The sequence below is a fragment of the Acyrthosiphon pisum genome, chromosome A2, assembly GCF_005508785.2.
Source record: "Acyrthosiphon pisum isolate AL4f chromosome A2, pea_aphid_22Mar2018_4r6ur, whole genome shotgun sequence".
Lineage (NCBI taxonomy): Eukaryota > Metazoa > Arthropoda > Insecta > Hemiptera > Aphididae > Acyrthosiphon > Acyrthosiphon pisum.
The window spans coordinates 30918896-30932884 of NC_042495.1; the positions used below are offsets into that span (position 1 = coordinate 30918896).

General features: G+C 29.1%; 1 protein-coding gene across 2 annotated transcripts in view; it reads right to left on the reverse strand.

Moving 5' to 3' along the window:
• The window catches only part of LOC103308549 (putative mediator of RNA polymerase II transcription subunit 29), an 81940-nt gene that overhangs the window by 9147 nt on the left and 58804 nt on the right, over positions 1 to 13989 (reverse strand). The window contains exons 7-8 of one of the 2 annotated variants that reach the window (XM_029490804.1): positions 4708 to 4770; positions 4361 to 4423 (exon numbers count right to left, since the gene is read on the reverse strand). In XM_029490804.1, the coding sequence (XP_029346664.1) occupies positions 4361 to 4423; positions 4708 to 4770 (126 nt within the window). The remainder of the gene's footprint in view (positions 1 to 4360; positions 4424 to 4707; positions 4771 to 13989) is intronic. The other variant, XM_029490805.1, reaches the window with a different exon arrangement.

Here is a 13989-nt window from a genome sequence, read left to right on the forward strand (position 1 = left end):
AATATTCTAATTATGTACAGTAAACACATTTTACTATAAGTAAAAATAATATTAAATTCTTATTACCCATATAGACATCTTCGTGTTTATTTTTTTTTACTTATACCTACCATGTAATATTGCGAATGGAACGATTGTGAACGGACTTTTTCCGGTAACACGATTGCGAACGTTTTTACCTGCCTTTAATCGTGCGGAGTTGTCAGATTTGGTGTCAATGACAAATTTTTAAATAATAATTTTAAAAATAATCAAATAGTAACATAAGTAATAATGTAATATAATAATTAAAATTTTTATATTAAATTCTTGTTCCTTCATACGTTTATTTTACCACTAAATACAAAATCTCTAAGTTTTTATAATTATTTTTTAGAATTACTAATAGCCCAGAGAGCTTTCATAGGACGTACAATGGTCAGTTTTATAGCCCCCCATCCACCAACACACGTAGTCATATCAGTTTTAAAAGAAACACAAGCTCAAACTTTGACAATAATTAATGTGATTAAAAACATATTGTACATAATCCTATGGCCAAAAAAGATAAATTATTAATTGAATTTACTTTACAAAATTATAATGATTATAAAATACACAAGGATCCAATTATATTATATTTAAGAAAAACTGGAAATTCCAACCAGGGAAAACATTTAAAAAAAAATTAAAAATGTAGAAAAAAAATTTTTATATAATAATATTATTTTGAATGTATTATTATGTATTATTTTATATTTTTATTCAAAATCTCAGATCTATGTATGTATGTAAGTATTATTTTATTTATTTTTCAGTTTCTAACGTAAAATTAAAACGTACATTTTGTAACAGTGTTATTAATATTTATACAGCGAAAATAGTTTTAATTAATCAACATTTTAAACACTAGGTACATATTATTTTGTATAATTTTACTTTAGTTTGTAACGAAGAGTTGTTGTTTTAATTGTATTATTAATACCAATAGTTTATATTTAAAAAAAAATGTTTTAATTGAATTCCCGAACTAAACGTATTCAGAAATTATAAACTTGGCAACGTAGTCTATAAAAACGTTCGCAATCGTTCGTATTTCGGCTAAAAAAACAAATTCTCTGATAAGTGTCATTCGTTCGCAATTGTGTTATAAAAAAGGTAAAACGTTCGCAATCGTGTTGCACCCCTACTTACCTATCTACTTTTGTTTAAAACTTTAATTTGTTTATTTAACACTGGCTTTCCTAACGATTTACCTATCTATGTGTAACCTACGTGTAACTATAAATTATATAATAAATAACAATAATAAAACAAAAATAATAATTAGAACTAAAGTGTTTTTATCTGTCAGGTCTTTTTGTTACACATCCTGTGTATTATAATATAGTCACTATAGTGGGCGATCAAATTGAACATAAGCTATATATTTATCAACTTCTTGGTTAATATTTTGTACCTAGGTAGTTTATATTATTAAAGTAATATTTACCTTTTTTGCACAACTTTTGTTTATTTTTTCATCAATCTGGTCTATTTAATATGAGAATACACAATTAATTATTATGATCTAAAACTAACATATTTCTTACTAGTATTTACCTTTAAAAGAAGGAATTAATGCTGTAGTTTTTACAAAATGCTGATGTTGTTCTTAAGTATTCTTTGAAAAAATAAAGAAATAAAAGTTTAATGGGATATCATTTTTTATATTCAGCTGAATATAATTATAGTACCTACCGAACTATAGTTTAAGTGCATACGAGTATATTATTATAATTTATAATTTAATAATTATAAATTATTTAGTAACTTGTGAGATTTATGTTTTATGGGTTTGTAACCAGTTAAATAATTATCTACCTTTATCATTGTTAGGCAAATAATTAAGAACAAACGCATTCAGTGGATCTGAAATGATATGAATTAGGTTCACGCAAGTGTTTATTGTTACTTTATAAATGCTACATTTTATATTTGCATAGACATCTGCATTATACGCAGTAATAAATATACATGGATTATAAAGGCATTAAACATTCAATAATTATTATTACATATCATTGACAAAAACCACTTACATTCTTTAAGCTCGCCTCTGTTGATTTTATTTGCTAATATATCATTAAACATAAGATTTTAGTATACACTAGGTCAAATAAATATACATTTTAAAAGTGTATGTAGGTATAAAAAAAAACTGGAAGGGACATGAAAGGTTAGCGGTGCTTTATTATGATGATTTGTAATATTTAAATTATAATATGGAGAGATGTATTGAAAATATGTGTATCGTATTAATCACACCACGTAGGAAGAAAACGGCACGGTAACATTAACTATATATTAGGTACAACTGCAGATAATAATTTTGGTGTAAAAAGAGCTTTTTCACAACTATACCTGCTACCTACATAATTTCTCCTTCAACTATTGTTAAACGTGTGATAATTATATTACTAAGAAAGTATACAACAAGACTACAATTTATTATATATCATTTCATACTGAATTATAATGATATAATAAATACATTTATTATCAAATAATAAAATGTAACATTATGTTATTATAACTATGTGATAGCCGGTAAGCAGTCATGTAAACTTACTCAATGCATTTATTTGGGCTTTAAACTCTTCTTGATTCCCTTTCTGAACGAAATCATTGACTATAATAGTATATAATTGTATATAATATAAAAAAACAGGAACTAGGTAGGTGAAATATTATTTACTGTTTTTATATTTCAATGTAACCAACTACACATAATTGTTATAATTACAACATAAAAATCATATAATATTATATTTTAAGTATTATACTTAGGCGTGATGCAATGTAGTAGGTTAGTAATAGGACCCTCAGTTTTCTCCTCGAATTTTAACTATGAATCATTTCTGTATAAGCTAGGCATTTATTCTACACTAAAACCAATAAATAGTATCAGCAATGTAGTGGATTGAGATCAGCCACGGGTGCACAAAAATACACAAAAATATTGAAAAAACTGAAATTTATAAATATTATTATATTGGTCAAAAGTTCAAACTTTAAAAAAATTTCCAATCGTTCTCTTAAGGAGATGTTAAAAAATGTTATTATTTTTACACCGTTAAGATCAAAACATCTAAAGTCTCACAATCTGGTCACAGCCGAGGGTGTAAAATATTTTTTACTGAGCCACTGGAACCACCTTATTCATCTAAATTACTATATAATATTATAGATTCAATGACCACAGTACACGTTATTAAATATTAAAATATAACACTATTAATAACTAGACATGTATACTTACTGAATATTCTTTTAATACTATCGAGTAATTTATCATTTCTAAACTCTTTATCTATAAAATTATAAATTATATTATATATAAATCTCAGTTTGTTATTGTTTTTATACTTCAATATAATCCACTGTAAATACTTGTGGACCTACGTAATTACAAGATATAAATATATAATCATATTTGAATTATTAATTGAGCACAATGCAAGTGTTGGTGTACCTAGCTTTGTGAAATAAAACAGCAACATGTCACGGATTTAGCAATAAATTGGTATCTTTTTTAGTGTGGTTTAAGGTTCTTACTCATTAAACATTTCTTACATCTCTAAAAATAATCTCTGATATTTTTGCCTTATTCAATCGAGTTGTTTTTGAGTATATAAGGTATACAAATACATATGGTTTTAAGGTAATGTATATTTATTCGGGGGCGTAAGCTGGATAATCCTATGCATGCTTGTACACGATCTACCCGAGTAACCAATAACAACCATTTATAGGTATCCAAAAACAAATGATATACATTTTTAGTTTGACTATTGTCTATTATATTCTGCAATCAACCGCAACAATTTAAACAAAAAAAAAGTTTCAATTTTCACAGTTAATCTCTTTAAAATAAGAATATCGGAAGATTCTTATTGTACATCTCAGTCATTAGATTAACCACTATTCCAAAAATTAAGTGTATGAGCTTCTCATGCAACTTCTAAGTTCATACGTTTTGTAATTTTTAAGATGTAGCATTTAGTACCTATTTGGTTACATTATTACAAGTATCATGCCAAGATTAATTTCAGTACGACGATTTCCACACTTCCCAATTGATGAAATGTCATATTATATCAATAATTACAATAGTAACTACGTGATAGGAGATACGTATGAATTTACATTGTAAAAATTTAGTTATTGCTCTACGTATTATGTATCCTTAATACATATTTGATAATATGATTAATGATTAGTGCGTGTTTTTAATTGTACCTATTACCTATTGTAATATAATTTATCATCTATTATAAATTATACATTATACAAATCTAAATATAACACTAGGTGCAAGTAACTTGTAACTTATACTTACTGTCAACAGATATTTCAGGTGTACCGTCATTATGATTAAAGGTTGTGATATTATTTTCATTATCTGTGTAATAAATAATATTTAAATTTTAAATAAAACACAAGACACATGAAACGCATAAATAATATTCTACACCTCTCGGATCAAACGTTTAGTAAAAACAACACGATCAATTATCAGCGGTACCAAACGACACCGTATATTATAAAAGATTAATCATTAGTGCGTATTTTTATTTGTACCTATTACCTATTGTTATATTATTTATCGTCTATATGTAAGCACGTTATACATTATACAAATTTAAATATAACACTAGGTGCAAGTAACTTGTAACTTATACTTACTGCTATCACTTGTTTCAGGTGTATCGTCAGTACGTGTAATGGTATCGAGTTTACGTTTTTTATCTGTGTAATAAATAATATTTAAACTTGAAATAAAACATGAAACAACTAATGACAATGGACCATATTATGGAATGCGGGTGGTCCGATATACATATATACGTATGCATCAGGTACATGTATACATTATACGCACTCCTCTTACATAAACGCGACACATGAAATGCATAAATAATATTCTACACCTCCCAGATCAAACGTTTAGTAAAAACAACACAATCAATAATATTGTCAGCGGCGCCAGACGACACCGTATATTATAAAAGATTAATGATTAGTGCGTATTTTTATTTGTACCTATTACCATTTATTTCGACAATGGAACCAACTTTGTAGGAGCACATCGTCAGTTAAAAGAACTACGTGATTTGTTTTTGTCAATGCAACACATGGAGCTAGTGCACCATACTGTAGTGGAAGCGGGCTCCACATTTCGGCGGGCTCTGGGAAGCCACCGTAAAGGCAGTAAAGTATCATTTAATAAGACATTTGGGAAATGCTTCATTAACTTATGAAGAATTAAATACCGTGTTAGTTCACATAGAGGTTTGCCTAAATTAACGTCCTTTGACTCCCATGTCCTCTAAACCTAGCGATTTAAAAGTATCGACACCCGGTCATTTTTTAATCTGTGGTTCTCTTACCGAGCTACCGGAACCAGATCTTTTGAATATTACGCCAAACCGTCTCCGGCGTTGGCAACGAACCGGTCAGGTGACTCAACAAATATGGTCGAGATGGAGTACCGAGTATTTGAGCCAACTCCAAGGCCGCTCAGAGTGGTGTAAGTCGAAAGGTCCACCGCTTAAACCGGAAGCTTTGGTCCTGATTAAAGAGAAAAATCTAGCACCTCTACAGTGGGCGATCGGTAGGGTCATAGAATTTTACCCTGAAAGGGACGGAGTGATCCTAGTAGCGTTGATCCGAACCAACAAGGGAGAAGTCAAGCGTGCCGCTCGTTCCTTATGTCCGTTACCAATAAAGGATGACAATTAAAAAAAAAAAAAAAATGTTTTATTTAATAAAATGTATCTACTGTTATATTTTTTTTTTGTGTAATTTGTATGAATTATAAGCTTAATTTTTGCAATATTTTTATTTATAAAAAATTTAACTTCAGCGTGAAATGCTGGGCGATATGTTTGATACCATAATATCTAGTTCAATAATAATAATAAATTGTAAACGTAATACTGAGATAAAACGAATATCGGTCGGCGTATCCAAACCGGGTAGCGGTATCTTAAGTTTACGGTCTGTCTTCGTGTTGTAAACTCACGGTCGAGAAAATAGCCGTCCTGTTAAAATTTTGTTATATTAAATTATTTAAATATAAAAAATCAACGAATTTTAAAATAAGGCATTCCAGCGTACGAATTATTAAAAATAGGGAAACCAAATATACCAATATTCACACTAGGTGCCGCAACATTTCAATTAGGTACTTTATTAAAATTCAATAATTCTATATTTTAATTTATTATATTGATAAAATTATTAAATTCGATATAACGTTTATTGTAAAACGTAGATAATTAAAGATAGGACTTATATTGAATATCTATATATATTACTAATTTGAAAAACATATAAAAAAACCTATAAATCCTTCGATAAAAGTCCTATATTTATGAAATTTTCGAGGATCGAAGCAGAAATGAAAGTTTTTTAACTCAATTATAAAGGGGGTAAATGTTGTGATCAAAATTTGAGTTTTCAAAAAAAAAATGAGTGGAAATTTTGTTTTGCCAATTTCTCAAACTTAAATATGAAACGCGGCTTTTTTGAGAACAGAAATTTTATCTAGATAGGTGTCACTGCATTGAACCTCGAAGATTTTAAGACGATAAAACTTATATTGAAGGAGATAGTACTTAAAAATGTACATCCAATTTTGTGTTGTTAACTCAAATATATATATATTAGAGTGAATTGACCTATTATTTTATAGGTTTCAATATTTTATTCTTATATATCTACCGATTTACATTAATAAATAATGAGCTACACGCCTGCTAAAATAAATGTAAAAAAAATTCAAAATAATAATTTTTTAAAACTTTACTATAGGGAAACGTCTGGTTATGCGAATAATCACATATTGCGTTTTTCAACTTTTTGCTACTTCGATTAAGGGTGAAATAATAGTCGTACGTACTTTGACCATTGAGCATTTTTGAATCCTCGTAGACCAAAAGACCAGAATCTTGAGTTTTGTAATGATCAAACGAGAACCCAAAATCCAAAATACACGTAACTAGGTACGTAATTTTTGAAGTACAAAAAACACACGAAAAATCATAACTTCCGAACTAAAAGTCGGATAACCTTTATCTCGGTACCCATCAATACGGCGCAAAGTCCTCTATAATATCCGACTACAAAAATGGCTTGCCGCAACCAAAATCTAAGTGTCTGTGCCAGAAACCCCGAAAACGCAAATTTTGAACTTTCGAAGCCTTGTACTTTATAGGGAACCCTCCAATGAGAAAATTCGGTGGGCAGTCTTAAGTATCGTTCCAAGGTCAATTTCAGTATGACGATTTACCACACTTCCTAATTAATCAAATTTCATAATATATCAATTACAATCATTAATACATATTTGGTAATGTGCGTATATTTGTTTGTATCTATTAGCTATTGTAATATTATAATTTATCGTCTATATGTGAGCACACTATACATTATAAAAGTTTTAAATAAAGCTAGTAACTAGTAACTTATACTTACTGTTAACAGATGGTACAATATCATCGTTTTTATCATTTATGGTTTTGATCTCATATAATTCATCTATAAAAGGATACATTTTATTACACGTAAATCTCAGTTTGTTATTGATTTTTTTTTTTTATGATGTTCAACAATTTTTCAAAATGAATTATTAGTCAATCTTAATTAAAAAATTATTTGTGAATCATAACTCAAATTATTGATATATGCCAAGTATTGATATAACATGCCAAGAACTACAGAAGTCAGTTATACCTCAATGAATGATAGAACCAGCTACAAACATGGAGCTTTTAGTTAGCTTAATCAAAAAAAGAAGAATATACAAATTATTCAAATGTCTTCTTATTTCAGTATCACTCTTATAAACCGACTTCAACATAAGGTTAGAACTCTATGTCTGAAATTTTCGGAAAACTGACTAATTGACCTTTCTGTAAGTGGAAACTCCAAAATGATAAGACAAATAGGCTAAGCGCTGTGGGTTGTTTGTATCAAATATTTTTCCTAGAAATAACTACAATTGCGGTGATATGAACATATTAAGTCAGTGTCAACACAAAACTGCTTATACCCATTAGTCGACTCATAAAAGTAATTTATATAATACAAAATTATAATATCAAATCTTCATCGAACAATTCACTTATCATAGATACTAAAAATATTATCATAGCATCATGTTCAGGACACTCAAACATACTAATTAAAAATCATATATTACAAAATAGAAATTAAACTATGAATCAATTTTGTACATATCAGCTTCCTATTATAGACTAAAACCACTAATTGGTGGCAAGAGTAGTGAATTAAGATCAGGTACAGGAGCCTTCCAAATGTGTATCATATAAACGTAGCCGATGAACCTATACCTGATATAAAATGAACTGAAATATACCTTAAATACAAGACTAGAACAATTAGATTAAACAATAACCCGTGCAAGAAAAGGAAATACAGAAATTCACGAAATTCTAAAAGTGTTATTTACTTTTGGATAGGTTGATAGTTACTATGTTTCAGCCTATAGGGCTATAGCTATGCATTTACTTTAGAACACCCTAAGGATCGCTATACGTATATTATCATTGATACCAACATATTTGATTATATGACTAAGACGTATTTGTGTTACTTACCTATTTTAATATATTTAATCATCAACAATCAATTAAAGCATTGTAAAATATTTAAATATAATATTATAAATGACTACTATCTAATGTATACTTACAGAATGTGGTCATTATGGTTTGAAATGTATCAGTATCTGACTTGTACAACTCTATGAAGAGATAAATTATATTACACAATACACATATGTCAATCTCAGATTGTTACTGTTTTATTATTTAATTCTAATCAGCTACACAAACTTATGAAGGCGTTTACAACATAAAGATATATATATATATATATGATTTAGCCAGGTGCAATGAAGGATGACACTCAATTTTCCGTACCTAATGGATCGAATATCTAACCAAAATATTATGCTCGAATTATGAAGTGTAGATATCACAATGGCTTCCATATTTATAGATAAGTTAATGACACGTTTTATCATGTCAAATCTCAAAAAAGAGTTTTGAAAATTATATGGACGGTCGAAGGACAATAGACAAAAATCCTAAGAAAATCCAAGTAACATAATATGTTTACGTACCTTTATATATAAGTGTAAGTTAGGGGTGGAAAACCAAAACACACAATTGCGAAAATACTGATTTTTTAGTTGAAAAGATTTTCTGTAACTAAACATTTCCAATAAAAACAAACCATTTATAACCAGTTAAATTCTTTTGAAAAAAAAGATTTTTTTTTTTTTAAATTATTTAATAATACATTATTTATATTTAAAACGATTCTAATGTGTTAAATACTCTAGTGATATTTTTAATTTAATTTAAAACTTAATTAAATATTATAGAATTATATTTTAGTACGTTTTGGAATAACATTTTTACTTCCCTATACCGGGTGATTCTTTTATCATTGAACACTCAATGTTTCAAAAAGTGTAAATTTTTTTGAAAATATTTTTTTACATAGTTTCAAGTCTGAAAGTGATGAGCTCATCGAAACTTTTAATATTTATAACTCATAAGCTACTCGCCCCAAATTCGATTTTCATATATCAAAATACTAAGAAAAATATACTGCTTTGGAATATATAATTAAAACCCAATGTTGTCTTTCAAAAAAGTAAAAAACTTAAAAAATTATAAGTATAAAAAATATTTAAAAATATAATTTTTTAAAAAAACGTTGTTAAAAAAGCGACTTGAAACTATGTAAAAAAATATTTTCAAAAAAATTTACACTTTTTGAAACAAGGAGTGTTCAATGATAAAAGAATCACCCGGTATATACCTAAATACACTTACAACATGGGTAAAATTACGTTTGGCATAAAATAAAATATGAAAATAGTTTATAAATAAGATAGAAAAAAACTATTGGATATAGTTGGTTTTGTTATAATTAATGATATGTTCCTATTCTTTTAACATGGGCAATAGTACGTTTTGGTTTCCTAAAATTTATCATTTTTATGTATGGAAAAGGTTCGTTTTGGGTTAACCAGTCATTTTGAATCACAAATTTGACCAAGAAATAGTACGTTTTCATCTATTCTGATGACACCAATCGATGTATCGATATTTTTTCCATGAGATTCGATACCTAACTCGATTTTGGCAATAGTACGTTTTGGACCACCCCTCATGTATGGACTGCATGTTAAATACAAAGACAAGTGGCAAACGTCCAGGATGATTTTATACTATTCCTATTTTGAACGAACTCTTTATATCTTTTATATTATTAGTTTTGTGCATCGTCTTTATATCCAGGGAAATAAGTGCAATCAGTTGGACGAACAATGGATGTACCATGCCTTCACGGTGGACAGACACAGCCAGCACTTACAGTTTCCTAACAATGTTAGTCATAATAAATTAATTAATGCTCTTTTACATGTTTAAAAAATGAACGTACCAGGTATTGGTTTTATAAGTCCATTTTCAAACATTTGCCCTGTAAAAGTTTCGATTATAAATAAAAGCAAATAAATCTTTATAAAAACAATTCATTTGTACGTTTGTACCTTGTGGCTTGAAGGGTGTTTATAGATTTATATGTGTACACTGTACATGTTATATGAATTGCATCATACATTTTTGTAGATCACGCATTATTTTTTTTTTCATTTTACGAAAAAAATACATAAAAAAGAAATTTTTTTGTTAAATTAAATTGTTGCTAGTAGTCATAATTTATATTAATACTATAATTGAAAGAAATATGACATATATGTATATTTAATGAAAGTATAAATCTTAAGCTGGACCAAAGTCGGACGGGACAGATAGTCTTAATAATGATGGTAGTATATTGTGTGGGTAGGGCGTGATGTGAAATGTTTCAAACACAGATAACCATTGCTAAACGATTCGCAAGAGATGAAGGCTGAAATTTACCCAAAGCTGAAATAATTTTCTGTTCGTGTCACATTTTATATTTGTTCTTGCGCTAAAAGATTAAAAACCAGGGCTTGAAATCGATTGAAAGAATTTTGTATACCAGTAGATAACTTATTCGATTTTGGTTTTAATTTTTCAATACTGGTATTAGGAAATTTTGGTTTTAATTACGGTTTTGTATATCGTTTTCCAATTTTTTTCGATTTCAGTTTTGAATATAATACCTACTGGTTTTGAATTTTTTTTCGGTTTCAGTTTTGGATTTAATACCGGTTTTAAATTTTTCTTGGTTTCGGTTTTAAATTATAATACCAGTTTCCAATGTTTCGTTTTTTGTTTCATTTTGATTTTGTTTTCGGTTTCAGTTTTTAAACTGTTTATACCGGTTTCTAAAATCGTGTTAAAGGCCTGGACTATTTACGTTTATTTTTAGTTTAAAAATGTTTTGAATCACCGGATCGCGCGTTCAAATGCCTTTGTGTAAAGTGAACTTTTCAAAATGTTCAAGATACCAATATTTTAAAAAAATACTGTTTTTTAAATTATATTTTCGGTTTTGGTTTTTAACAGTTAATACCAGTTTCTGAAGTCGGTTTTTTTTTTATTACGCCTAATTATACGCCTATAATATAATATGACGATTCAAAATTAACTTTTATTTCTTCTGATCGCCAGTAATTTGCTAACGCATCAATCATCATAAAAAATTTAATTTTCGGTGCAGGCGTGACAAAACATTTATACCACTATATATAAATAGATTTAATATTTAATTGGCCATCACAATATTAAGTTGTCATACCTATAAGTAAAACTTAAAATAACTACCTTAAATAATTAAATTACAAATATTTATTGTATATTTAAAATAAGTAAAAATTGTCCCATTTTGTTAGTTCTCCGCATAATTATTTTAAAATGGCAGACATAAAAATAGTTTTGATCATAGAATAACGACTATATTGTATATTTTATTAAATGCAGTTACAGAACTTCATTGTACCTCATTAAATTAATTGAATTTGAAATTGACAATTCATTATTTGTATAAAATGTTTAGTTTGGTATAGGCACAGAAGGAATACAGCGAGTTCTGCATTGTGCAGTTAATGTTTAATTTTAATATCAGTATGTTTTAGAATTCATAAAAAATAAAATTAATTATACACATCATTAAATCATAAATATCCATAAACAATAACATCTATTAAGGACGTTGCACCCACATAATATAATGTTGTCTCCGTCTTAGGGATACGCATAGATAATATACCAAAATATATGTCCAGCAGTTACAAATTTGTACTGTTATCTTAAATATTATTTTGAATCGATCTATAGTCAAACATAAGTTAAAAACATTATATGTCTTGTCCCGTTGTTTTTTTATGATATTTTAACTTTCGAGTGAATTATATGAGCACTTTCAAATATTTATATTTTACAATATACTCATCACTCACTTAAAATATAGCGAAAAACCAACGAGCGGACACAGTATATGATTTTACATTTAAGTTTGATAATAGGTCAATTCACTGTTATATTTAAGCTGGCCACACGCACTAATTTAATTTACTGGACGTGCGAGTAAGTTATGATATATCATTATTCATTAGTAAGACGGAGAAAACACAAGCCAGTACGAAGTCCTCTCAAGTAACCCATACTCAATTGACTTATAGAACTATGTAGTTAAACGTTATGTAATAATTTATCTTTCATATCATTTTAAAATCAAAATTACAGACTAACAACATTTTATAATAAATACTGTAGAAATGTGATTACGTTAAGCAAAACTCAATGTATTTATAAGAGGAATATGTTGTGTGCATATATATAAACAACTTTATTAATATAAATATACAAGTATATAAGTATAAATATAGCAGACTGCCCACTCTGTGAGTTGTTTTAATGAAACAGTTTACTGTTCAATAAAATTGTACATAGCTTATAGGGTTTTATATGTATATGAATATAAATGAAAGAAAATTAAAATAGTAGTAGAAAATAAATATAACAAAGATTTCAATATTAATGCAGACCGTGGTTCTTGGTGAGTCCAGCAGAAGTTTCGATGCAGGTCCGAGTGCTCAGAACCAGATCCCAAATATTTCCCACTCTCTTACTCCCTAGTGGCGGCTCAGGTTGGGTGTGCATGGCAGGTATATATCTCTTTTCTCTTCGTGCACATTGTCGTCTTGTTGTTCGTCGTTGGTTTCCCAACGAATCGTGGGGTCTATGATGAGGCCTCGTCCGTTCCTTCTGTCTACCACTATGATATTATCAGCCCTTCTGTTTTTAGTTGCTCCTTCATCGAAAACTACGCAGCACACTTCTTCGTGTACTTCAAAGGTTTTTGCTCTAAATAGGTTGGCCAGGGAGGTACAAATTTGTGATGGGCATTGTTGCGAAGAAATTCAGTCTTGGGGCAGGATCCTTGGATGTGGGGAAAGGTATCAATTATATTTTCTAATTGCAGACTAGATTCCTGCAATGGGGATTGCCGATACTCCTACCTCCTGTTCTTCGGGTAGACATCGAGTTCATCGACGCTTTAATTGCATTCGTCCATTCACCACTTGAGGGCCCTCCTTTGTTTGATACCCAAGCGTTAGTCGCTGTACAACTGCCATACCTTAGTACGCCTTTTCCCATTTTTCTCAACTCTTTCCACTTATTGAACTCATTGCACATTAACTCAGTGCGAATTGAACGTGGATTGAGGCTAGTTACGGGACCTAGGCGTGCGCGAGACTGTACTTCTTCCTGGCGTAGATCACGGACTGCTAGTAAGTGTGGGTCTTGGACGAGCGCTTGCTTTTGGGCGATGGCGATATGCTAGTAAGAAGCCTCCCACATCACTCTACCGGTAACATACCGAGACCCCGATATTTTCTTCCCGTGTAGTAGACCGGGAATGGAAGTGTTAGCGGGAAGGCCACATATTCCCCTAGTTTTCTTTGTCTTATCAGCATATCAACACGTTCGA